The 27934-nt window shown below is 43.3% G+C and overlaps 1 protein-coding gene and 1 long non-coding RNA gene across 2 annotated transcripts in view; one reads left to right on the top strand and one right to left on the bottom strand.

Moving 5' to 3' along the window:
- The window catches only part of GANC (glucosidase alpha, neutral C), a 51275-nt gene that overhangs the window by 11665 nt on the left and 11676 nt on the right, over nt 1-27934 (top strand). The window contains exons 7-19 of the mRNA XM_084630131.1: nt 3604-3670; nt 6193-6289; nt 7913-8093; nt 8740-8893; nt 10426-10661; nt 14773-14899; nt 17044-17123; nt 18244-18387; nt 18820-18916; nt 19264-19365; nt 19873-20116; nt 22227-22291; nt 26535-26611. Of these exons, the coding sequence (XP_084486257.1) occupies nt 3604-3670; nt 6193-6289; nt 7913-8093; nt 8740-8893; nt 10426-10661; nt 14773-14899; nt 17044-17123; nt 18244-18387; nt 18820-18916; nt 19264-19365; nt 19873-20116; nt 22227-22291; nt 26535-26611 (1671 nt within the window). The remainder of the gene's footprint in view (nt 1-3603; nt 3671-6192; nt 6290-7912; nt 8094-8739; nt 8894-10425; nt 10662-14772; nt 14900-17043; nt 17124-18243; nt 18388-18819; nt 18917-19263; nt 19366-19872; nt 20117-22226; nt 22292-26534; nt 26612-27934) is intronic.
- LOC311521673 lies at nt 31-27154 on the bottom strand. Its single transcript, XR_014711949.1, has 3 exons — nt 27074-27154; nt 17058-17167; nt 31-127 (listed from the first exon to the last, which is right to left on the bottom strand). It is a non-coding gene; the product is annotated as an uncharacterized lncRNA (long non-coding RNA).

Raw genomic sequence — 27934 nt, 5'->3', positions numbered from 1 at the left:
TAAGTGAATACAAAGCAAAAGTCTCTCACCACAAGTTCCAGCAGCCTTACTGGCTGAACCTCTTTCAGTCAGGATCTCTTCCCCAGTCCAATGATGCTTCCTTTGTTCTTCAGGTGTTGATGATGCCCTGGGTAGAGAGCAAGGGAGAGATGATTTGGAAGAGATGATCTCCCCTTATAGCCTTTTCTCTTGTGCAACAGTCATCTCCAGCTGAGATTCAGTAGACAGAAAGTCTGTGGGGGCAGGAACCTCAGGTTGCTTCTTTGTCAAAATGTAGGGTTTTTAGCCCACATCCCCTCTCCTGCCAAGGAGTGGCCACTCAGGTGATGGTCCACTTAATCTCATTGACACCTGGCTGAGGCGTTGGCTAGCCTTTTGTCTCTGGGGAACTGGTTTGTGGCTGCCCTCCAGAACATGTTAGAACCTGTCTTAATATCATACAGTAGAATCTTACAACTGTATATACAATGTTGCCACACATATTTTACCAAGACAATAATCAACAAAGCCTGAGTTTTCAAATGATACCTTACAAAGTATGCTTTGTACAAAATTTATCCTAGTCTTGTAAAAGGGGTGAACATAAGGGAACAGACTGTCACAGAGGGCAAGCTCATTTTATGCTGAAGTGAGTGTGAAAAAGAAAACCAGAAAGAATATTACAAAGATTAAATTCAAGGAGATTGAATAGTAGGGCACAGGGCTCAAGAATTGAGGGAGGCCATTAACAAGCTCAAGACTCCTATAAGGGCTGCAGACTCTAGGAGGCTTATCCATTGCCTGGCTTGTCCTGGGAGCTCAGGATCAAATATGTTGAAATAGTATCTGTATTGCTTTGTGAGTTTTTAAGATCTTTTTGTGCAGTACCAAGTCAAGTGTTGTCCTTCTGTAAGGCAGTTGACTTGGTACCTCACATTTTGATGAAAAAACTAGAACATAAAATTAACTTGGCACATTAAATGGATTAAAAGCTGGCTAACTGATAGGTCTCAAAATGTAACTGTAAATAGGGAGTTATGATCAAGTGGCTGTGTTTCCAGTGGGTTCCCGCAAGGCTAGGTTCTTGGCTCTACATTATTTAATGACCTGACCTTCAGTGACCTGGAAGAAAACCTCAGGTCATCACCAATAAAGTTTTCACATGATGCACAAATTGAGGAAATGGTAAATAATGAAAAGGGCAGATCACTGGATCAGAGCAATCTGGATCACTTGGTAAACAGGGCACATGCAAACTAAGTGTTTTTAATACCGCTAAATGTATGCATCTAGGAACAAAGAACATAGGCTATGTTTAGAGGATGGGGGACTCCATCCTGGGAAGCAGTGACTCTGAAAAAGATTTGGGGTGGGGCCATGTGGATAATCAGCTGAACATGAGCTCCCCATGTGATGGTGTGGCCCAAGATGCTAATGCAATCCTGCAGATGCATAAACAGGGGGATCTTGCATAGGAGCCCAGAGGTTATTTTACCCCTATGTTTGGCACTGGTGCGACTACTACTGGAATATTGTGTCCAGTTCTGGTATCCATAATTCAAGATGAATAAACAGGAGAAGATTCAGAGAGGAGGCACAAGAATAATTAAAGGATTAGAAAACATGTCTTACAGTGATAGATAGTTTGTTAGAATCTACACAGGGAACAAATATTTAACAGGTTTTCCAATCTAGCAGAGAAAGGTATAACACGATCCAATGGCTGGAAGATGAAGCTAGACAAATTCAGACAGGAAACAAGATAGACATTTTTAACAATGAGAGTAATTAACCATTGGAACAATTTACCGAGGATTTTAGTGGATGTATGTTTTTTAAAGCTATGCTCAAGGCATTATTTCAGGTAAGTTCTGTGGCCTGTGTTATATCAGGAGCTCAGACTAGATGATTACAGTTGTCCCTTCTGGCCTTGGAATCTATGCTGCTCTTTTGTACTGCAGCAGAGAACAGTAGTGTTCCACCAGAACATCAGTTCTTCAGGGTTCACAGGCCTCGCCCAAACCTGAAGTGTTTTTTGGCCCATATTCCACCTACATTCAACAACATATCAAGTAAATAACCATCTCAAGAGAAAAGGAGTACTTGTGGCACCTTAGAGACTAACCAATTTATTTGAGCATGAGCTTTCGTGAGCTACAGCTCACTTCATCGGATGCATACCGTGGAAACTGCAGCAGACATTATATACACAGAGAGATCATGAAACAATACCTCCTCCCACCCCACTGTCCTGCTGGTAATAGCTTATCTAAAGTGATCATCAAGTTGGGCCATTTCCAGCACAAATCCAGGTTTTCTCACCCTCCGCCCTCCCACACACAAACTCACTCTCCTGCTGATAATAGCCCATCCAAAGTGACAACTCTCTTCACAATGTGTATGATAATCAAGGTGGGCCATTTCCTGCACAAATCCAGGTTCTCTCACCCCCTCACCCCCCTCCAAAAACCACACACACAAACTCACTCTCCTGCTGGCAATAGCTTATCCAAAGTGACCACTCTCCCTACGATGTACATGATAATCAAGGTGGGCCATTTCCAGCAAAAATCCAGGTTTTCTCACCCCCCCACCCCCATACACACACAAACTCACTCTCCTGCTGGTAATAGCTCATCCAAAGTGACCACTCTCCCTACAATGTGCATGGTAATCAACGTGGGCCATTTCCAGCACAAATCCAGGCTTTCTCACCCCCCCCACCCCTTTCCCGGGGACACACACACACACACACACACAAACTCACTCTCCTGCTGGTAATAGCTCATCCAAACTGACCACTTTCCAAGTTTAAATCCAAGTTTAACCAGAACGTCTGGGGGGGGTAGGAAAAAACAAGGGGAAATAGGCTACCTTGCATAATGACTTAGCCACTCCCAGTCTCTATTTAAGCCTAAATTAATAGTATCCAATTTGCAAATGAATTCCAATTCAGCAGTTTCTCGCTGGAGTCTGGATTTGAAGTTTTTTTGTTTTAAGATAGCGACCTTCATGTCTGTGATTGCGTGACCAGAGAGATTGAAGTGTTCTCCGACTGGTTTATGAATGTTATAATTCTTGACATCTGATTTATGTCCATTTATTCTTTTACGTAGAGACTGTCCAGTTTGACAAATGTAAATGGCAGAGGGGCATTGCTGGCACATGATGGCATATATCACATTGGTGGATGTGCAGGTGAACGAGCCTCTGATAGTGTGGCTGATGTTATTAGGCCCTGTGATGGTGTCCCCTGAATAGATATGTGGGCACAGTTGGCAACGGGCTTTGTTGCAAGGATAAGTTCCTGGGTTAGTGGTTCTGTTGTGTGGTATGTGGTTGTTGGTGAGTATTTGCTTCAGGTTGGGGGTTTGTCTGTAGGCAAGGACTGGCCTGCCACAGTATGCATCCAATGAAGTGAGCTGTAGCTCACGAAAGCTCATGCTCAAATAAATTGGTTAGTCTCTAAGGTGCCACAAGTACTCCTTTTCTTTTTGCGAATACAGACTAACACGGCTGTTACTCTGAAACACCTCAAGAGAATACATGTGTATCACTCATAAATAAAATGTTCTGTAAACAAGCGCAGTTGGCTAAGTTAATTGCTTATTTTTATACATGTAGGAAAATCAAGAGGATCTGGGTCTCTGGCAAGAGGAATTTGGCAGTTTTTTAGACATCAAAGCTAACGGTAAAATTAAGCCTAGAACTGAAAACAACTTTACCGGTTTGCATAAGAATGTGCTCATATTTCTATCTGCCTTTTTGTTTAACTACTTAATGGTTATCCATCTCACTCTTTTTTTCCTAATGGAAGGCTCAAGGGATACATTAATAATATTATTAATGGATTATAGACCTCTCTAGGTCACTGGTTCAATTCCAGCCTAAATTAGTAATGAACAAATTCATAATAACCTGTTGTGTTCTACATGAAATGAATGGGTTAACTCAATCCATTTCCTAATGGGCCAGGCTCTGCATGACATAAAACATTATCACATAAGCCTTTATCACAGTGGGCACTAAGTTAGCAGACCCAGTAGAGAGGCCAACGATTGATTGGGCCTGCGGTGCAATCCACAAAGGTACTTAGGTGCCTAAGTCCTATTTTTAGGTACCACTGTGATCCACAGAACTCCCACGCAGCTGCCACCTAACCCTGTAGATGGCTAAGTTTTTGCCTCTGGGCATGCAGACTGCAGCCTCACGCTAGGGTGCCCAGGTGCCTATCTCCTGCCTGAGCATGTGCACTGCCGCCTCATGGTAGGCGTCCAGATGTCTGTCTCCTGTGTCAGCCCCAGAGCAATTCACAAACTGGGAAAGAGAGACATTCAGCTGTCTAAGTCCCGTACAGGAGCCCAGATCCCGTAGGCATGCTCAAAGGCTGCAGGATTGGGCTCCTCAGCTGAGTTCACATAAAACAGCCTGGGAGGGAGGGGAAGAAAAGGAAGAGGAAGGTAGCTCCCTTATAACTGTTAGCCTGGTGGCCAGGATACTCACCCAGGCTATGGCTAACCTCTGGTTCAAGCTCCCCTTCCTCCTGTGGGGGAGAAGGAATTTGAACTGGGATTAGCCCCCACTGTGGGGAGGGCCCTAGGCAATAGAATATTCTGATGTAGGGCTCCTTCAGTCTCACCTATTTAATTTGTTCCACTTTAATTGAACAATTATATATAAATTGGGCCAGAGAAAGAGTTAGAATGACTGTATGGCCTAGTGGTTAGAGCACTCACCTGAAAGTGGACAATCCCTGGTCAAATTCCTTCTCTTGCTTAGGAGGAGAGGGAACTCAAACCAGGGATCTTTTACATCCTGAGTGAGCACTCTATCTACTAGGCTAAAGGTTGAAGGGGAGATCCTACACCCAGCTGTTTTGTTGTGGGCCCCACACACGATTTACGGGGATGAATACCTATCTTCCCTGGTTTGTGGATTACTAACAGGGCAAGGCACCTCCCTGCAGCCCAGACTTAGGTGCCTTTCTCCATGAGAGGGGCAGGACTTAGGACAGCCTCCACCTTTGGCCTCATCTCCCACTGGCTAGGTTAGGCAGCTCCCCACCTACCACACTGGCTTTGTGGACTGCAGTCTAAGGTGCCTATCTCTCATTCACTGTATAGGAGCCCAGGCTCCTAACTCATGCTTTGTGGATTGCAGTGTTGTTCCTGAGATTTGCCATGCCCCTAAAAGTTAGGAGCCACGATGCTCAGCATCACAATGTCTAAGTCCTTTTGTGGATCTGGGCCATGGAAACCAAATTGCTGCAACCTCCCTTCTCTAGAGGTTGTCTAGGTCATGGCTGAGGAGGCACACAGGTGGCACAGTATGGGGAAGCTCTGACTCCTGTTGCCTGTGCTGTACCTGCTCTGTGGAAAGAAAGAGAATTTCAGTCTCCAGGACTTGCAACCCAAAATCTTTCAAAGGCACGAAGATCAATATACAATGATTTTGTTTGTTTGGCTAAAGCTCGTCTAAGAAGTGAGTAAAGTCCCATATCTTATCCTTGGTGAAATATAAAACTTGCGATCTAAAGAATGTTGCATGAACTGGTATAAAATACGTAAGGCTGCATTTTTGTAACAGCTGCCACTGAAGTCATGGATTCCCTGGGGAATAAAGTCCATACGGTCAGATTTTTGTGTGCGTCACTCTGAAGTAACCCCATTTACTTTGTTGGGGTTGCTCTGGATTTACACAGATAAAATAAAAGCATTTAGCTGACAGAGTTGATGTGACTTGTTTAAGACATGTGTGTGCTCTGCTGCTGCCTCTCCTGAGGCTAAAACAGGAAAGCAGTGCTGGAAAAGAGGGAGCACTGACTTTCTTACTTCACCTTGTTGCACTGCTTCTGCCGCAGGGCAGAGCTTGCAGGAATTGAAATAGAAATTGTAAACAGTTTTATTGCATAATAGAGACTAGTTTGATAAAAATAAAGTAACCTGCAAGTTTTGACATTTTTTACTATAAATTAATTCCTTTTGCCCTTCATGATTAGATAAAAATTTATAAACAACAAATTTACAAACAAGTACCCCTAGAAAACTTTCCTATATAGTAAGTATATAATAATGGAGGTGACCCTCAAATCAAGTTTGAAGCAATTAGTAAACAGAACATTTTTATAATTAGTATGTTTTGATCTATTTCTTAAAGTTAGGCCATGATGAGAGCACAACTCAGGGATGTTGTATTTTAATACTGTTCCTACAGGTCCCACTTCCATAGGCTTGGATTTTTCTTTGCATGGATGTGAACATGTCTATGGAATACCAGAGCATGCAGAAACACTTCTCCTCAAAAACACCAGGTAAAAGACTAACTGATTTGCTTCTAAAGAAGGCTATAATTCTGATTTTGGGAATAATTAGGAGGGGTAGCACATCTGAAACTTGAATATCCAATGGGAACAAATGCCGATGATCTTTGTCCTGATGTCACCTTTGAACATTTAGATTTGCACAACAGTTTAACTGAGCACACCGGATTGTTGTTTGGAGGGCCATTGCGAGTCATAACAGACATATCAGTGGTGTGATGTGAGGAAATCCAAGACTGAATGACCACAAGGAGTGGGATCCTTTTTCCCCAAATTAGAGTGGTTACTGCAGTTTAGGTGTTAGGTGGATTGGTGAATAACTAAAGAAAACTTTATAAGTTCTGTAATGGAGAAGCCATAAAGTTTTCCAGATGATTTAATTCAAACAAAGCTTGAGATGTGTATGACATATACCAGTTGTGACAAAGTTCCTCCTCTACCTTGGTGGGTCTTGCGCTTATTGGCGGATTTGCTCGCCTAGGAGCTTCACGGCAGCCCTCAGTTTGGCCGTTTTCGTGAACCCACAGACCAGGCCAACTCCTCCTGTGTCTGACCAGGAGTTGGGAGGTTTGGAGGGAACCCGGGCCTGCCCTCTACTCCGGGTTCCAGCCCAGGGCCCTGTGGAATGCAGCTGTCTAGAGTGCCTCCTGGAAGAGCTGTGTGACAGCTACAACTCCCTGGGCTACTTCCCCATGGCCTCCTCCCAACACCTTCTTTATTCTCACCATAGGACCTTCCTCCTGGTATCTGATAATGTTTATACTCTTCTGTACTCCAACAGTATGCATTCTCACTCTCACCTCCTAGCGCCTCTTGCTCCCAGCTCCTTACATGCGCACCACAAACTGAAGTGAGCTCCTTTTTAAACCCAGGTGCGCTGATTACCCTGCCTTAAAAGCAGCTTCTTGACTGGCTTCTTGATTGACAGGCTAATTGGCCTGTCTGTCTTAATTGTCTCCAGAAGGTTCCTGATTGTTCTGGAACCTTCCCTGTTACCTTACCCAGGGAAAAGGGACCTACTTAACCTGGGGCTAATATATCTGCCTTCTGTTACTCTCCTGTAGCCATCTGGTCTGACCCTGTCACACAGTACAGTATACAGTACATTTTGTATTTTGTTCTAATGGTAGCAACACATAAAATGATGGCATCTGTCCCCAAGGTGTAGGCTGCTCTGCTTCCAACTCCACAGTGCTGCCGCTGCCTCTTCCTGTTTTCTATTATGTTTCTGTGCAGCCAATTCTGCATGGGTATTTCTCAGGTTTAAAAAGAATATACTTTACTAAAATGCATAAAAGAGCAGCTCCAGACGGCTCTATGGGATTTAAGCAGAAAAATGGGGAAGGTGGGTGTTAATAGGGTAAGGATAAGACCACATCAGAAGCAGTGTCAATGACAGCAAGAGATATAATTTGATACAGCTAGCTTTGAGCAAAGCGAAAGAAATGGTCATCCATGCCACATGTTGTATCTTGCTGATAAATGATAGACAATAATAAAGAATACACCATATTAATCCATGCTGTAATGCCTTTGAGTTCAGTAGATTTACAGCAGAGTTTAACTTGGCCCAGTGAGTAATGATTACAAGTAACGTTTGTTTGTTCATTCCAGTGATGATGATGCCTACCGGCTTTTTAACTTGGATGTCTATGGGCACAAGATCTATGACAAAATGGGCATTTATGGTTCAGTGCCCTTTCTGTTAGCACATAAACCTGACAGAACTTCTGGGATCTTCTGGCTGAATTCCTCAGAAACTGTAGTGGAGATTAATACAAAAGCTGTAATGGAGGTGAGAGATGCATGGTATTTTGCCCAGGAGTTCAATAAGAAATTAAAATACTCCTGTACAGGGCAATCTGATAGTGTAATTTCATGTTCACCTTTTGCCTCAGTGAATCAGGAATTGTAACTCTGTTTTCTCTCCTTCCCCATTTATTTTAATGAACTTTAGACATGATCACAAGGATGCATTTTTCAGAAGACAAGATGCAGGAATCACATAATAAATTCCATATAAGAAAAGAAAATGTTGAAGTACTTCAAATCCTGCAAGAGAAATCCATAAAAATAAATATCCGACACAATCAAGTGCAGAAAACATATTGAACGTTTTTTAGCTAGCATTTATCAAACCATGGAATTTAGAAATTCTTGGTATTTCGCACCCCCCACCCCCCAATACTTCATGTGACTACATTGTTGATATTCAGGGAACAAGGATATAGTTGTGATTTCACATCCAACATTAGTTTTACTTATTAAAATGAGACAGTAAAATAAGATATTGCATTATCATGGTCAAAAATACACGATTTAGATTTAATTATATAAAAATCAGAGAGAAATATTGAGGTCTGGACAATCAATGGAGAGATTGTAAAATTAATCTTTGGTAGAGAGAGGGCTTCAGATTCTACTTTTTGTTTCTTTCAAAGCATGTACCATCCAGATCCCCTCCAGACATAACTAAGCGGAGAGTGGTGCCTCAAACTGATGTGCACTGGATGTCAGAAAGTGGAATAATTGATGTTTTCCTCCTAATGGGACCCACCCCTTTTGATATCTTCAAGCAGTATGCACAATTGACAGGTATTATCTTGCATCAGTGAAGAAACAGTATTGTACTTTCATTACTGAGGTTCCCTGTCATCACCTAAATAATGTGGAACAATTACCTGCTGGACATGTTGTAACAAAAAGTGCACTAATGTTTACTTATCTCATTGAATGAAGTAGGACAGCCGTTCCCAAAATGTGGTTCACAGAGCACTTATTGGTGTTCTGTGAAAAGATGGCTTTCATCCTTGTTTTCAACAGCATCTACAGGTGTCCAGGCTTGGCCTCTAAACATATCTGGAAACGTTAAGCCAATCTATTTGTTACTACTTGAGGCTGCTCTTCCATGAGGGAAGAGAGGAAACAGGAGAAAATCCTAGCAAGTGGCGCTACCAAGCACCAGTGGGAGAAAGCAACTGGATAGTACCTCTAAGGGAGCAGGAGGAGGAGATGGTAGCTGGCCAGTGTGTCCATGCGAGGAGGTAGCAAAGTGACAGAAAAGCAAGTGCAGGGAATAGGAGACGAAAGAGGCCAGGTGACAAAGGGTCATGGCCAAGGGGAGACAGAAGAGCAAAAGTGGAGACAGTGTGACTAACTTTTTATAAAGGAAAAATTACTTACTACATTATTGGCAGTGTTGTTGTAGCCATATTGGTCCCTGGATATTAGAGAGACAAGATGAGTGAGGTAATATGTTTTATTGGACCAACTTCAGTTGGTTGAAGAAGAGCTCCATGAGGTAAGCTCAAAAGCTTGGTGAAAGAGACAACAGAAGTTGGTCCAATAAAAGTTATAACCTCACCCACTTTGTCTTACTACATTTAAGACAGTTAAGAGCACACAAACTTTCCTAATGTTACTTTTCCACATAAGCAATTGCCACTGGGATATTATTTGATCATGAATAGGAGGAGAAGTGGTCCATTTGGTCATGAATGGGAGGGCAGATAGTTCACAAGACTGTCTCTCAAAGCTGAGGTCCACAAAATGAAAATGTTTCAAAAAAATGTGACCCTCTGGTATTGTTGCACCTAAAGAACCTGTTTGATTTTCTATTACTAAACAAATATTAGTTTCTGCTCAAGTGCCAGAATAAGGGAATTACAAATCATTCTTGAGGTGTACTGGTAGGAAGATTACAATGGCTTTCTCCACTAAGCCTGATCTTGTTAGTCATTCATGTTAATGAGAATTAAATTCACCCACAATAGTTTTAAAACTTCAACAAAAATTTTAGCATGGCGAATAATAATAGAATAACACTGCATTGTTATGGCACCCTGTAACAGTATGTTTTCTCACCGATATGATATAAATAATTACAGCAGCTTCTGCTAAAGTTAAGCCTGTCCATAATTTTTGTTATGATCTTAGTTTCTGGTGTTACAAACTCAAAATGTGAAAATTATGCTCTGGACTGAACCGTATGCTTCAGTTTCAAACAGTTGCATGTGATTTCAGCCATGCCAATCCCATTGACTTTTCCAAAGATTCAAGGTAACCCTGAAAGGAAATACCATTATTATGCTTATTGGCTTAGTTTCTAATTTCATATCTGTTCCTAGGCACTCAAGCCCTGCCTCCACTCTTTTCCTTGGGCTACCACCAGTGCCGCTGGAACTATGAGGATGAGCAGGATATAAAGGCAGTAGACGCTGGCTTTGATGAGCATGACATCCCTTATGATGTTATATGGCTGGACATAGAGCACACAGAGGGCAAGATGTACTTCACGTGGGACAAGAAAAAATTCCAACACCCCGAAAGGATGCAGGAACTGCTCAAGAGGAAAAAACGCAAGGTACACTGTACAGAGGGAAGAAGAAAAATGTCATAATACAGCATAATCAAGGGAGGCCCTAAATACTTGAGCAAACGTATCTCATTCCATGTCCCCACCAGCAGTTACTATTGGCTGTGGTGGGTCAGTTCTTACTAGTGTTTTGCTTAGTTAGCATAAGGCGGAGAACAAAGCTTTCTTGGTCTAGGCTGCACTATGTGAAACTCATCTTACAGGAGGTTTCACTGCCGTCCTTTTGGCCGTGTTTAGGTCATAAAGGAAGGTCTGTTTATTTCAACAGGCAACCTGGAACCATTGTTAAGCCCCTTTCTCTGTTTTTGCTTTCTTTTTCATATTGACAATCCTTTTTCTCCCCTATTTATGTTAACTGGGAATTGTTCCTTCTTGTTTGGTGGGATTGGTTGCCTAAGAGCTACTGAGTTTGCCCTTGTGTCAGATCCTTTGGCTGTGGTTGGCAGTCTGTTCAGGTTGGTTAATCTTGATTTCTGCTTTTACTGTATAGTCCTTAGATGTAAGGACTTATAAGTGTATTAAATATACAAGTGCAGGATCTAGAGGATATGTAACCAACTAATGAACTCATACAATAGTTGATCTCAGCCAAAAGCCAATGATTGTTGGAGCAGTGTTAAAGTAGTGAAGTCATAGTAAGTTACATAGTAGCACCTCTTCCATCCATGGATTTAATGGCTGCAGAAGGCACCTAAGCAAAATAAAATGGTCACATTTTTTTTAAAAGTCAGGAAAATTTTATAATTGATATTTGTTATGCATGTTAAGATATGGGTATGACACCCCCCAAAGTACAATCCAGCTCATAGAATAGCTGTGCCCCCTTAATTCTCCAGTCTGGCATACAGTGTGCGCTGCTTTGCTGTATGAGTTGCCACTCTGCCCACTCACCCAGTCTCTAATATGTATTTCACCCCCAGACAACTAGCTACCAGAGTTTTATGCCCAGCCACTCTTGAATTACATATAGAATGACAACCGTTTATCCCTGGTCCCAGCCTTGCACCCCAGAAATGTGCGTCTTACACTGCTCAAGACCCGCTTAGTCAGTGCAAGCTCTTAAATTTGTCATTTTATCAAACAAAATTAATATGCACTGGCCCTTGCTAATTTGCATAGATTCCCCAAACTCTTCAGCCAAAAACACCTGGGTTTAGATAAAACATTAAAATAAGTTTATTAACTACAGAAAGATAGATTTTAAGTGATTACTAGTGGAGTAGGAATTGAAGATCAGAATTGGTTACAAAAATAAATAAAAGATATAAACTACAAGCTGTTTCTTAAACTTTACCAAGGCTAAATTTGAAGCAACCAGTTTTTCTCATCCCTCTGGCTGTTGCAGGCAGTTCAATTCTTAGTACACCGGCTGGTTGCCTTTCCCAGCCTGGGGATCAATCTTCCCCAGTTCCAAGTCTTACAATCAATCTTGTTTTAGTAAAGATGAGAGAGAAGAGAGGTGGCCAGGGGCCTTTGTTCCCTCTTTTTATATTGTGACCAGGTGCCTGGATGGGCTACACTGAGAATGCTATATTCAGGGCAGACCGCAAGGAATAGGGCAGACAATCTCGCAGACTAGTGGTTTATTCTATTATTAGATTCACCAAGCCAGTAACAAAACAGCTTCTGCAATATCACACTGAGTACCAAGAAGCCTGAGAGAGCCTGGCTGGGAGTCAGCAGTGACCCCAGGGCCTGGGCTCAGCTGCCAGGGACAGAGACTGAGCAAGCCAGAATCATACCGGGCGGGAAGGGGGCTCCAGGTTGCTTGGCCCCGACCCCAGCAGCTGGGCTGGCAGTGGGCTGCCCCCCGCCCAGGTCTTGTTGCTGGGGACAGGGGCCAAACAAGCCATCTCCCCCTCCCTACCCCTGGCATGCTCAGCCTTGTCCCAGGCAGCCAGACCTCAGTAGGAAGCAGGCTGCTGCTGCCTTCCAGTCAGGCTCTCTCAGGCGGAAGCCGCTGCATCATGCTCCCTTCCCAGCTGCTGGGGAGAGCTGCTGAATATGCAGAGAGGAGACACAGGGAGAGAAGGACAGAGCCCCTCTCTGCCACTCCTTCTCCCCGCAGGTAATGTGGGGCAGGGAGAGCGCCGCAGCCCAAGACTGGGCGGAGGGCAGGGGGGTCACTGGGCAGAGGAGACATGTGGGGCGGTCATATGCAATGTTCCCTCTAATTTTTCCCATTCATGTGCAGAATGAATTTCGTTATGTACACCAATATTGAGATGATGTGTGGTGGGGGGGGCCGAGGGGTTTGGCATGTGGGAGGAGGCTCAAGACTGAGGCAGAGGGTTGGGGTGCAGGGGCTGAGGGCTCTGGCTGGGCGTGCGGGCTCTGGGGTGGGGCCAGTGATGAGGGGTTCTGGGTGCGGAGGAGACTGAGGGCTAGAGCAGGAAATTGGGATGCGGGAGAGGGTGAGGGCTCTGGCTGGGGGTGCAGGCTGTGGGGTGGGGCCGGGGATGAGGGGTTTGAGGTGCAGGATGCCCTGGGCTGCGGCGGGGAGAGAGGACTCCCCACAGTCCTCTCCCCACCACAACAGTTCCGCGGCTGGGGCCGAGGCTCCTCTCCCTGCCGCAGCAGCTCCAGGGCTGGGGGAGTTAAGTGCGTGCCTCTTGGTAGCCTCCTGCGTGGCCATGCAGGCACGCACCTTGGAGGGAACTTAGGTCACATATCCTCCCGAGTATGGGGAGGCAGGAGTCCTCTATGGTCTCTTGTTAAGTTATGGATCATACCCAACTTGACCACTCTGTCAGTTTCACATGTATCTTGACCCTTTTCACTGGAAAAGTTCTTGCTGTGTCATGAGGTCAGGCAACTCCATTGCCTATGTGCTCTGCACTCAGATTTCCATATGAATTGCAAATTCTTGCTTGCACCTACTGTGTGCATGCAGCTTGAGGTGTCTCTGGGGATGACATGCCAGCCCTTTGTTTATAGGTCTTTTGTTATTTCTAAAGAGCTAGTCTGTGGGCATTCCTCAGACTCACAACGTGTTTCAGTAGCAAACATACAGCAAAATCTCATAACTCCGTATTCAGTGTTGATACACACATTTTAACAGGGCAATAATATTCAGCAGACTATAACTTTTCCCAATGATACCTCACAAGGCACACTTTATACAAGATTTATCATAATAAGTGGTGACCATAATAGCATATGCTGTCACAATGTGTAATGTGGCAGGGCACTTCTTCCATCTCACCACGCTTAGTGCTTCCCCCTCTGATGATGGTGGGGCCTGAAGTAAATCAGCCCCATTCTGGGTAGTGTTGGGCTTCCCATTCTGGGTTTATTTATCAATATTTTCAAGGCAGGCCCAAGGAGTACTCCTCTACCAAACAAAAGAAACAAATGCATAATACAAAGTATGGGGGAATACCTTTTCCTACCCCTTCTTGACGGGGGTGGTGTTGCCTTGTTATTGGCCGCCAGGGTGTCCATCCTTCTCCTAAATAGGCAGTCTGTTTGGTGGTTTCCCCTGGAGGGAGAAGAGCACCCTCTCACCCTGGAGAAGCCTTTTTCCCTGCTACCACTAATCCTGCAGCAGCTTGTCTCTCCTCCCACTCTCCCACCAGGAGAGGGGTTTTTAAATGTCCCAGGCAGGTCCCAGGTGTCCTTAGTTGACCGGAGATAATTTCTTTTCAGCTTGCACGAAAAAGGGCCTTTTTCATTCTAGGCCTAATATCCCTGCCTTCCATCACTCCAATTACAACAGTCCAGCCTGACTTTGTCACAGTAATTAAATGTTATGGTTTAGGGAAGAAACTAGTCACCAAAACGATCAGGGAGAAATTTATTTTCCCACCTCATCAAATGTGTAATGTTGTATTATATTGTTTTTAGGGGTGGGGAGGTTACTATCTTCTGAAGCATGTGGTATAGTACTGACCCTTATTTCAGGTAGACCAGCATGCACTGCTACTTGTCTTGTGAAATCAGCTAGTTTACATATGTATAGTAAGTATGCAGAAGGGCCAGTAACTCCTTTTTAAAAAATGTGACTGCCCGGGCCTTAACCTGACTCAGGACTGAGCTCTTTCTGTAACATGCTGAACAGTTGATGCTAATGGTGTCTTCTCATCTCTTTCGGTGGCAGCTTGTCGTCATTATAGATCCTCACATTAAGGTTGATCCCATGTACACCCTATACTCTGAGGCCAAAAAGAAGGGGTATTTTGTGAAGGATAGGAAAGGCCAAGACTTTGAGGGCATCTGTTGGCCAGGTAAGAAAACCCACTGCTTATAGTTTATACATTACAATTTGCTTATTTTGTAATGTGTAGCAGAATAGCATGAGTCAAAAGTGGATGGTCTAAAGGGAAAAAATGTTGGTGTAATTCTTGGATATTCATGATTCCAAGCCTTTAATAGTTCTTTTGACAGTTCTAATGCATCTCCTAGTCTTCTCAGCTCTAATTCCTCCACCACTAGGTCTATTATCGCTGTACACATGGGCGCGAACTCTGTGGGTGCTCCACAAATAGTGGGTGCTCAGCACCCACTGGCAGCCCCCCAATCAGCTCCACCCCCTCCCCCCAGCACCTTCTGCCCACCAGCGGCCACACTGATCAGCTCCTTCCCCTCCCTCCCAGTGCCTCCTGCCTGCCATGGATCAGCTGTTCAGCAGCATGCAGGAGGCACTGGGGGAAAGGAGGAGGAGCTAGGGTGGGGCACACTCAGGGGAGGGTGCAGAATGGGGCAGGGCAAAGGTGGAGGGGGGTGGGAAGAGGCAGAGCTGGGTGGGATCTTGGGGGAAGCAGTGGAGTGGGGGCAGGGCCTGGGGCAGAGCGGGGGTTAAGCACCCCCCGGCAATTTAGGAAGACAATGCCTCTGTCTGCATATAATCTAGATGCATGGCACCATAAAGTTACTGAACTTGTGTAAAGATCAGTACTCTAAGTTGTCCAATGTTACGTAAATCCTACTCAGCCTGTTACATGAAATTGTTTATAAAAGTAAGCAAAAGTTGAGTCAAATAGACTGGTACAAACTAGATTGTTAAAAGAACTGTAATAAGAGGTCTTCAAGATTCCTGCTGAAGTCACTGGTTGGTATAACAACGAGCTGAAAGATTCTAGAAATAGGAGGAATTGTTCATAGTTAAAATCACTGAACTGTGTTAATTTTAATGAGATGAGATTGCTATTCCTTCTTGTATTTTTAATGGTGGTTGTTACAATGGGAGTAAACCAGTGATAACATAAAACCCAAGACCACGCTTCACTGTTTAATGCTGTAAGAATGAACAAGGGTTTCATTAACACGTTCTCCCTAGTGGGTCCTGAAACACCCCTTTGAAAACACTTCAAACTTCATGGAGTGTGGCTTGCATTCTTCACTGTATAGTGTGTGGCTAGAGGAATCCTTTCCACTTGAAGTTTGTGGGACCATGCAGGGAGAGACAGTGGCCATGGCACTGTGAGAATGAAACAGTACCAGAAAGATCCTTTTCAGCAAAGGTGGGAACAGCAAAATCGGAAAAGGGTTAGATCAGATGGCGGAGGAAAAGTCTGAGAAGGGAAAAGGGAAAGTGAGATAAGAGTTAATAGGATTTGGACGCCATTAAGGTTGGCAAGCCCCAATTTTATATTTTAAAATATCCATCTAATTCCAGAAAACATGAGTTTTGAAGGAGTTGCCAGTCTTAAAATTCTATCTTCAAGCTGGACAACCTAGCAACAAATAAACCAGGGAGTCATGACATGGGTGAGGCTCTGAAATAAGTATATAGATGAATTTTGTTTCATTCCTGACTATACTTGCGAGTGCCCTGCCACTACGCTGTTGGTGAATAGTGCACTATTGGCGCATGGAGAGTAGATATCTCTGTAAACAAGGAAATATATGAGGATCAGTGGGGTTCCAGAAGGGACATCAACTGACAGCAAATCAGCTGTCTGTGTGCAATGTTTAATCACTGTGGCTCAGTCTATACTATATAATGAACATAGCACAACCATTGCAGACCACTTGTGTACGTCAGAACACAGTTGCTCACCTCCTGAGTGACACTACCCCGTAACATCAAGGCTTTGATTCCTTCCCTGGCTTCCAGATTGCTTCTAGGTGCCATTCAAAATGCTGGTCACCATCTTTAAATGATGTGAAACTTAGCCCACCAGAGCCCAAGAATAGTGCTCTTCAGATCACAGTGAAAGGTGTACTTGTTTAGTTTAGCACTTGGTTACACTTTGCTCAGGTTTTTGTTCCTGGCATTTTGGGTTATGTATTAAGGTTACAGCAAGGGCAGAAGTCTCGGTGCGACTCATTGTGGAGATTGTTATGTCGACATGTCACAATGCTTGAATGCCAAGGCAATGGATGCTATAAAAGTTAACATAATCAATGTGATGGTCCACACCTGCAGGTTCCTCTTCTTACCTGGATTTTACCAATCCTGAAGTCCGAGAATGGTATGCAGATCAGTTTTCCTTCAAATCATATAAGGTTTGTGTTTCTTCTCTTTGGATCCTACAGAGCACATCAAAAACCTGGAAATTGGGAAGAGATAGTCAGAGGAAATAAACTACTAGATAAGTAAGGTAGTGGGGCTTTGTATTTGTAGATGGTCATTAGACTGTAGAGGCAAATATCCTGAATATCGTGATAACCATATAGACTGCAGAAGGAGCCTCACCATGGCCTTGTCAACACTAAGAAAAATAGGAGCCTAATTCATCACTGATGCAATTTCCCCAGCGATAGCAACAGTGGAGACTTTGGTGTGGACAGGGAACAGGCATTTTACCACCATGTCATCTAATGCAGCTGCCCCATTCCCAGCTTCTCTCAATAGGAGTCCACACAGGGAACGATGTGAGAGTGCTGCCTCTGAGGAGCTCACAGTTGTTCTCATGTCATTCTCCCCCACAATGAGTCCTTTTAAGTGAGGAGAATAGTGTGGAAGTACTGGCTGTTCATAGCCTAGAGTCACATCACTCCTAGCCCCTTCCAGGCTGTACCCAATATTAGACATGTGTGTCACTGAAACACTGCCCAGCTCCCAATCATTTTTTTGTTGGGGCCCCACTTTGCAAGGGGCAGGTAAACTTGCGCTACTTATGGCCCCTCACTTCATGTCCCAAGGCAACTTTGTCTCCCTGGTTTCTTTTTCCTGTCCTTTTCTGCAGTTTTCCTCTGGGCTTTTTAATATTTTAAAATTCTCTTATGAACTTTTATGCTCCCCTGCCTCCTTCCCACAATCACTCACGAAAAGGCAACATTCTGCTTGCTGTGAGGCTTGAGGCATCTATTGGTTGCACATGTGGACTCGGCCCACAGAGCCATTTCAACTGAGTGCTAGGAGAGCTGAAAAGCTCAGTTACGCTTGTGGACTGCAACCCTGTATACATAAGCTGCTCCTGTGGCCAGATGAATTACAGGCTGTCGGAGAAGACAGATAGCTTTCAAGAAGTTGCCCTCAGCTTTACCTGGAGCCATGAGAGCATATTTGCAGCGCCACTGTTCTGTTGCTTCTCTTGCTGTGCATACCCTACCACTACCGTTTGGGTAACACTGGATTAACCTAATGACTTAAATGTACCCTAAATGCTACTTTGTATAACAGGGCTCTACTGACATCCTGTTTGTATGGAATGATATGAATGAGCCTTCAGTCTTCAAAGGGGCAGAACTAACCATGCAGAGAGATGCGGTCCACCATGGCAACTGGGAGCACCGGGAGGTTCACAATCTCTATGGCTTTTACCAGGTAGGGCAACTAAAGACAAAAATCAACTGCCAGAGATACTCTGTCATGGATGATTATGGCTATTATAATATGTACCGCGGTAGCGCCCAGATGGTCCCATCAAGATTTGGCCCTGTTGTACTAGGTGCCCGTATGTTGGAATCAGCTTCTCCATGATAAATCAGACCCGTAACAGTGATAGCACTCCTGCATATCTTTCTACTGCAACAGTGTAATGACAGCAATCTATTACATATGCAATGTTAGTATTTCTGTATTTTCCCCTGTTCTAGTGTCTTCCAGCAAACTGTTGGTACTTAACTAATAATAATTACTACTATTTCTGGACATATATTTCATATTGTTCCTGCCTTTAATTGGCTACAACAGGAGTGTGGTATATACGGTTTGTAATTAGGTTATCTCCTTGTCAGTTATTCTTATGCTTTGCAGCAAATGGCAACTGCAGAAGGACTTATCAAACGCTCTGGGGGACAGAACAGGCCATTTGTCCTCACGCGATCTTTCTTTGCTGGATCACAGAAGTATGGTAAGCATAGACAAGCTTCATGAAATCACAGAACAGTGCTGTTTTTCTGTAAGGCTTTATTTATTTATTTATGCATGCTAGGCCTGGTACTTGGTACTAGGGCTGTCATACAATTAAAAAATAATTGCAATGAATCACAAGATTAAAAAAAGTTGTGATTGATTAATTGCAGTTTTAATCACACTGTTAAACAATAATAGAATACCAATTTAAATTCAGCAGAGTACTTGAAGCAAATTTATTAGCTTGCCACTTTCTTCTTTCTTTCCCCCTAATTGCAAGTATAAATTAATGTTGGGGCCTGAATTCAGTATGTAAACTTGAAACTATGCTTCTGGTGTTTCCAGGTGCAGTATGGACAGGAGACAACGTAGCAGAGTGGAGTTACTTAAAAATCTCCATTCCAATGTTGCTCACAATCAGCATTGCAGGAATTTCATTCTGTGGAGGTAAGGAGTTTAACTGGATTCTTCACTAAATGTAGGCCACCAGATTTACTGATCTTGTGTCTCAAGATAGATTTAAACACACAACCAGCAGAACAACCCACTTCTTTCCTACACTCCAATCTGTTTCAAAACAGTTTCCTATATTTAGTCCATTTACAGCTCCCAGTAGCATTCTTCTCTCCTTCCTTTGGCATATTTATCTTCGGTAGCATGTGAGTCCCTTGAACTGACAGCTTGGAGTTGTCTTCCACGAGCATCAGTATAATTTTCCCCTGTGACAAGGAAAACCACTCACTGTGTCTCTAAAAGCTATCAACCCATTTCATCATCAAATGAGAGTCCGATAATTTTTTTCACTTTGTATGGCCAAGCAGCTGTCTTTCAGCAGGGTAGGAGGTACCATATTATATTCATGTATTTATAGATTTGTAATGTTTGTAATAAGAGAAATTCATGTTTTTTCAGAACACTTTCAAAAACCAATTAGCATGTCTCTTTAAATTTTAGCTGATGTGGGCGGGTTTATTGGGGACCCAGAACCAGAGCTACTTGTTCGCTGGTATCAGGCTGGTGCATACCAACCATTCTTCAGAGGCCATGCAAATATCGAAAGCAAACGGCGTGAACCATGGCTATTTGGGGATGAGAACACACAGATCATCAGGGAAGCCATTAGAGAGCGCTACACCCTTCTGCCCTACTTGTATTCACTGTTCTACCGGGCACACACCACTGCGGAACCAGTCATGAGGTAAGATCATAAGGGGCTACATTAAAACTATTTAAACAACAGGAAGTCCGGTGGCACCTTAAAGACTAAGAGATTTATTTGGGCATAAGCTTTCGTGGGTAAAAAAAACCCACTTCTTCAGATGCATGGAGTGAAAATCACAGATGCAGGCATTATATACTGACACATGAAGAGAAGTTGTTTTTGTGGATACAGACTAACACAGCTACCCCTTGATAATTAAAACTACTTGTATTGCTCTTTATATAAAGGCCCTTCTTATGAGCCAGGAAATTTAATAATTGTGTCAAGATGGATGTTTCAGAGGGGGAAATTAAATTACTCTCTCTTACTTTTGTGACTTTCAATTTGAATTTTTAAAAGCAAATAATATATACATTCATTTTCTAAAAGAGAGTAATTGAGCACATCACTTAATTAAACAATTACCACATACAGTCTTAGATAAATTTATAAAATACAGTAGACCCCAAGAAGAATGTTATCACTATTCTTATCCATATCTGAATACTACCGGTGGATCCCTAAGCTGACCTAAAAGTTTCAAAGTCTGCCTTTTCTCTCTCTCTGGTAAATGCTTTTGGTTCATTTGAAGAAACTGGGCCAACTGGGTTACCTTTCCAGAGTTCATTTCATATAGATAATTCAAGTATGAGGTATATGCTATGCCACATTTCCTATAATCATTTTTCTTTTAGTAATGTAATATAGACGTTAAATTAGTAAACTAGCTTCCATTGTGCTCCTTTCCAATCTATAATGAGAGGTCTCAGTGGAACTGTGAGCAACGGTCACATCAGTAGAAGATAAATATTACTAATCTCTCTTGTATTTTTGTCTCTTATAAATGGCACTGGAATTGCTGTCCTTTTTTAAAATTTCTCTTCACTAGTTGTAATGCAAAAGTATTTCAAGATAAGGCCTAACTTTTAATAGTGCAGAAGCTCTGGGATGCACTCAGTTGTGAACCTGATTTGTGCATGCAGGCACTACAAGAGCCAGTCAGTGAGGGTATCTGTCTGGCCCTTTGCATATACAAATGTCCCATTTGTATACAATGTCCAGCACCTAATCATGCCCTGAGCTTCTACCTTTCTAAAAATCAGACCCATGTTGACTATATACGATAATAAAATACTGCCAGGGTTATAGTTAGCTATTGTGGCAAATTCAGAAACTAAAAAGGAAGTGTGGTATTTTCTTCACTGGTTTATGAAGGCAAGCAGAATGTCAAATCTGCCTCTTTAGCAAGCCAATAAACAGTGGTGTTGCAGCATTCAACAGGATGCCTATTAGTAAGCAGATCAGGCAGGCATTGTTTGTGAGTGAATCCACAGAATTGCTCCAGTTCTTGTCTCTAACTAGAAAGAGCTATTGTTATCATAACATTTGGAATTATAAATAAGCAAAAGAAGGCCTGTGCAGTGACCATGTGATTAGTGTACCACATTACTATGCACTTCATCTTCTGAGTCAGGGTTCTCAATCCCTGACCAACAGGATTGCTGTAGAAACAGCACAGTCAGCTGCTGAGAAGAAAAGAGACTGTCCCCGCAAGAAACTAGCCAGTGTAGGAGCAATGCTGATGGACTCTGAAGAAAAGTCCCGTCCATCTCTCCTCTGCTAGAAGAAAGATGAATGCTATATGGGTTCATGAGGAAAGGGGGGATTCCCAGGGCTGCCAAGGGCAAAACAGACACACATGCCAAAACCAGAGCAAAAAGAAAAACAAACAGTAGTTAGAATGAGCACACACATTGAGAAGCCCAAATACTGATCTGCTGAGGTCCCTTCCAACCCTGATATTCTGTGATTCTGTGATCTGGCTTGCAAGAGCCTGCAGAGAAGGCTGAGTTAGACCAGCTTTTTGCTTGCAGTAGATACACTGGTAAGTGCCTTATCTCTTGTTCAGCTGGGAAACATAATGCTTGTATAAGAAGTGGCATTTAAAGGGACAGATGAGACATGTGTCCAGTCTTCCTTGGCTGGATGGCGGTAGTCACAAAATGGGCCTTGTAGGAGAGCAGAAACGTAGAAAATGGTTGGGAGCCTGCAGACTCCAGCCAATGGGAAAGAAGAAACTGACAAGACTCCACTTTGCTTTCTACAGGCCTCTCTGGGTAGAGTTCCCCAAGGAACAAGAAACTTTTGGTGTGGAAGACGAATACATGCTGGGTAAGTAAATCATTTCCTAAATCCAGACATCAGCTGGTGTTTAAATTTCAAAATAAAGCATAGAATCATAGAATATCAGGGTTGGAAGGGACCTCAGGAGGTCATCTAGTCCAACCCCCTGCTCAAAGCAGGACCAATCCCCAATTAAATCATCCCAGCCAGAATTTTGTCAAGCCTGACCTTAAAAACTTCTAAGGAAGGAGATTCTACCACCTCCCTAGGTAATGCATTCCAGTGTTTCACCACCCTCCTAGTGAAAAAGTTTTTCCTAATATCCAACCTAAACCTCCCCCACTGCAACTTGAGACCATTACTCCTTGTCCTGTCATCTTCTACCACTGAGAATAGTCTAGAACCATCCTCTTTGGAACCACCTCTCACGTAGTTGAAAGCAGCTATCAAATCCCCCCTCATTCTTCTCTTCTGCAGTCTAAACAATCCCAGTTCCCTCAGCCTCTCCTCATAAGTCATGTGTTCCAGACCCCTAATCATTTTTTTGCCCTTCGCTGGACTCTCTCCAATTTATCCACATCCTTCTCGTAGTGTGGGGCCAAAACTGGCCACAGTACTCCAGATGAGGCCTCACCAATGTCGAATAGAGGGGAACGATCACATCCCTCGATCTGCTGGCTATGCCCCTACTTATACATCCCAAAATGCCATTGGCCTTCTTGGCAACAAGGGCACACTGTTGACTCATATCCAGCTTCTTGTCCACTGTCACCCCTAGGTCCTTTTCCGCAGAACTGCTGCCTAGTCATTCGGTCCCTAGTCTGTAGCGGTGCATTGGATTCTTCCGTCCTAAGTGCAGGACCCTGTACTTATCCTCGTTGAACCTCATCAGATTTCTTTTGGCCCAATCCTCCAATTTGTCTACGTCCCTCTGTATCCTATCCCTACCCTCCAGCGTATCTACCTCTCCTCCCAGTTTAGTATCATCCACAAATTTGCTGAGAGTGCAATCCACACCATCCTCTAGATCATTTATGAAGATATTGAACAAAACCAGCCCCAGGACCGACCCTTGGGGCACTCCACTTGATACCGGCTGCCAACTAGACATGGAGCCATTGATCACTACCCGTTGAGCCCGACAATCTAGCCAACTTTCTACCCACCTTATAGTGCATTCATCCAGCCCATACTTCTTTAACTTGCTGACAAGAATACTGTGGGAGACCGTGTCGAAAGCTTTGCTAAAGTCAAGAAACAATACATCCACTGCTTTCTCTTCATCCACAGAACCACTAATCTCATCATAGAAGGTGATTAGATTAGTCAGGCATGACCTTCCCTTGGTGAATCCATGCTGACTGTTCCTGATCACTTTCCTCTCGTGTAAGTGCTTCAGGATAGATTCCTTGAGGACCTGCTCCATGATTTTTCCGGGAACTGAGGTGAGGCTGACTGGCCTGTAGTTCCCAGGATCCTCCTTCTTCCCTTTTTTAAAGATTGGCACTACATTAGCCTTTTTCCAGTCATCCGGGACTTCCCCCATTCGCCACGAGTTTTCAAAGATAATGGCCAATGGCTCTGCAATCACAGCCACCAATTCCTTTAGCACTCTCGGATGCAACACGTCCGGCCCCATGGACTTGTGCACTTCCAGCTTTTCTAAATAGTCCCTAACTACCTCTTTCTCCACAGAGGGCTGGCCACCTACTCCCCATGCTGTGTTGCCTAGCGCAGCAGTCTCGGAGCTGACCTTGTTCGTGAAGACAGAGGCAAAGAAAGCATTGAGTACATTAGCTTTTTCCACATCCTCTGTCACTAGGTTGCCTCCCTCATTCAGTAAGGGGCCCACACTTTCCTTGGCTTTCTTCTTGTTGCCAACATACCTGAAGAAACCCTTCTTGTTACTCTTAACATCTCTTGCTAGCTGCAGCTCCAGGTGTGATTTGGCCCTCCTGATTTCATTCCTACATGCCCGAGCAATATTTTTGTACTCTTCCCTGGTCATCTGTCCAATCTTCCATTTCTTGTAAGCTTCTTTTTTATGTTTAAGATCTGCAAGGATTTCACCGTTAAGCCAAGCTGGTCTCCTGCCATATTTACTATTCTTTCGACACATCGGGATGGTTTGTCCCTGTAACCTCAATAGGGATTCCTTGAAATACAGCCAGCTCTCCTGGACTCCTTTCCCCCTCATGTTATTCTCTCAGGGGATCCTGCCCATCAGTTCCCTGAGGGAGTCGAAGTCTGCTTTCCTGAAGTCCAGGGTCCGTATTCTGCTACTTACCTTTCTTCCCTGTATCAGGATCCTGAACTCGACCAACTCATGGTCACTGCCTCCCAGATTCCCATCCGCTTTTGCTTCCCCTACTAATTCTTTCCGGTTTGTGAGCAGCAGGTCAAGAAAAGCTCCCCCGCTAGTTGGCTCCTCCAGCACTTGCACCAGGAAATTGTCCCCTACACTTTCCAAAAACTTCCTGGATTGTCTGTGCACCACTGTAGTGCTCTCCCAGCAGATATCAGGGTGATTAAAGTCGCCCATGAGAACCAGGGTGTGCGATCTAGTAGCTTCTGCGAGTTGCAGGAAGAAAGCCTCATCTACCTCATCCCCCTGGTCCGGTGGTCTATAGCAGACTCCCACCACTACATCACTCTTGTTGCTCACACTTCTAAACTTAATCCAGAGACACTCAGGTTTTTCTGCAGTTTCATACCGGAGCTCTGAGCAGTCATACTGCTCCCTTACATACAGTGCTACTCCCCCACCTTTTCTGCCCTGCCTTGTTCTTCCTGAACAGTTTTTGTCCTTCCTGAACAGTTTATAACCATCCATGACAGTACTCCAGTCATGTGAGTTATCCCACCAAGTCTCTGTTATTCCAATCACGTCATAATTCCTTGACATCACTAGGACCTCCAGTTCACCCTGCTTGTTTCCAAGGCTTTGTGCATTTGTATATAGGCACTTGAGATAACCTGCTGATCGCCCCTCATTCTCTGTATGAGGTAGGAGCCCTCCCCTCACAGATGTGCACTTCTGCATATTACAGTAGCAAAAAGTATGAAAACCCTGGGCAAGATTTTTAAAAGTGAGTGATATTGGGTGCCCAGCCTGAGATATTGTAAAGAGGTTGAGGTGAAAAAATTGAGGCACTCATCATTAGTTGCTTTTGAAAATCTTGGCCCCCATTTCCATATGGCAGAGATGGAACTTAGTTCCAGCATCTAAAACCACAACCTGCATCAGGTGTGACAACATCTAATAACTAATTATCGAGAGCTGATGGAGAGGTTGGAGTGATTTCAGTGCCTCTGATGGAATTCACCTTCTCTGTGGATTCTAATAAATCACCCCTGCCAGGGTTGAGTTACCTCTAGGACTAGAAAATACATCTTGAAGAGCAAATTTTTAGCATTTTTGAATGTTCCAAATGTTAGAACTTCAGAAACTTTTCTCCCACACACCCTTGTCAGTTACACATCTTTGAACAGTGCACTATGCAATCAACCTACTCAATATATTTTTCAGAAAAAAGTGTAAACATTTCCAATGAAGAGCATTGAAAAGGAGTTTGTTTGCCAAATGGGGTTGCCTTCTTTCTTGCTTCTGGTTGTAAGAAAGTGTTTTTTGTTAAAATACAAAAATATATTAATAGATTTCCCAGTCCCTCACCAGTCCTGTGTGCAAGCACATTAACCCATAGGACCCTGGATTTTATTACCTGTGAAGGGGGAACATTTTTGTGGGAGTCCATTGTTAACATACTGGTTATACACCATAGTTTTGGATTCTGTACTGGTATTTAACATTGCATGGTGATAACTCTTATAGACATTGAGTACGACTTTCAAAAGCACCTAAATGAATTAGGCACCTGCCTAACTCCCATTGCATTTCAAAGAGATTTGAACATCTGATTCCCTTAGGTGCTTTTGAAAATCTTATCCAATAATTCTGTAGTCTTCAACCTTAAATATTAGCCCCACAATGGAATCTTTAGGTAAAGGCAAAACAATTATACAAGAGCTAGATATTATTATTAACTTATACAGCACTTTTCATTAGTATATCTCACAGTGCTCTCTTTACAAAGGAGGTCAGTATCATTATCCCCTTTTTACAGATGGGGTAACTGAGGCACAGAGAGAGGCAAAGTGACTTGCCCAAGGTCACCCAGCAGACCAGTAGCAGAGCCACAAATAGAGCCCAGGTCTCCTTGAGTTTCAGTCCAATGCCCTATACACAGGCTATGCTGCGTGTTCTCATTTCTTTTTGTATCTCTTATTCCAGGAAATGCTTTACTGGTGCATCCAGTCATTGAACAAGAGGCCACTACAGTGAACGTTTTACTGCCTGGGTCAGATGAGGTGAGGGTAACTAAGAACCCACTCCGATGTTTGAATCAAAGAAAGTGCATTAACTCCATTCTCTTCTATCCCAGGATAACCAACAAGTGATAGTGCAACTAGTGGCAACCCAAGTCCCCTTCTCAAGGCCTCCTTTTCCCATTTGTAGGTGTCTTGCACAGCAGTCTTTGTACTTTCTACACATAGACAACCCGCCCTGGGCCAGCACACAGAGCCATTACTCTCGTCTAATTTAAATCCCTCCTCAAGCCCCGCTCCTTCTGTGACACCTTGTTGGAATTATTAATATTAATATGGGAACCCACCAAACACAAATTTAATCATAAATTCCTTTTTTAAATCCAAAGGCCAAATGATACTTATACAATTGCTCTAAACATGCCTACAAAGCCTAACTAATAAGCAATTTACTATATCCAAACAGTAACAAAATATTTATAAGTATTTGATCAAGATACTTACAAATGGGCTAAACTCAGGGGTATTTAGATCCATATTGGCTGGCTCCAACATGGTCAGGCAGGTATTAGCAATGAATCCTTTTAAGAGTTTACTTTTTATGCCCTTTTTACAAACAAGCGATGTCATTGCCAATTGCTGACTTCAGCTAAAAAATAATTTGACACAGTTCACCCTTATTTCCAGTCTTAATCTAGAAAAGATTTAGCACCTCCTTTCTTCCCAAGGCCTTTCCTCCCTTTCCTCTAGCTGTCCAACAATTTCCCCATTGCACCTAGGTTTACACAGGCTTTAACACTGGTCTGTGAGTTGGGGAAGGGCCATGTTGGCCCATTTTAAGACAGATTCTCTTTATTTTATTTAAAACCATCTGCAGTCATTCCCTTCGGTCAGAGGCCTTCTTTTTAGAACTTATCTCATTAGTTATTCTTTGAACCAGACATCCTCCCTACTTCATTCCTTCTTGCCTTATTACTATTATTTTCAAGGCCTTCCTTCTACTTGCTACTCTGGGCCTTTCTTTACAACAAATATGTATTTCCTTAACCAAACTTAAGCTAAATTTAGTTCTTTAATTTTATACTTATCCTACACCTCTGCAACACATTAGCTGACTTAAGTTATCTCCTTATTTATTTAATTTCCTTTTCCTAGGGTTAATTTCTCATTTATGTGGCAAGAAGGGGTCAAATGTTGGGACGGAGGATAGGAAAGACATTTGAGTTGAACCTGGGGGAAAAGACATAGGGGATGGATGGTAGAGGAAGGATGCAAGGAGAGGAACTTAAACAATTTTTTCTTATAATCTTGCTGTGTTCTTGTCACTGTGATCACTTTCCTTGTACGTTATATTCTTTTTACCCA

The sequence above is a fragment of the Lepidochelys olivacea genome (assembly GCF_965140295.1).
Source record: "Lepidochelys olivacea isolate rLepOli2 genome assembly, chromosome: 6".
Classification (NCBI taxonomy): Eukaryota; Metazoa; Chordata; order Testudines; family Cheloniidae; genus Lepidochelys; species Lepidochelys olivacea.
This window is presented reverse-complemented; position numbering and strand designations above follow the sequence as displayed.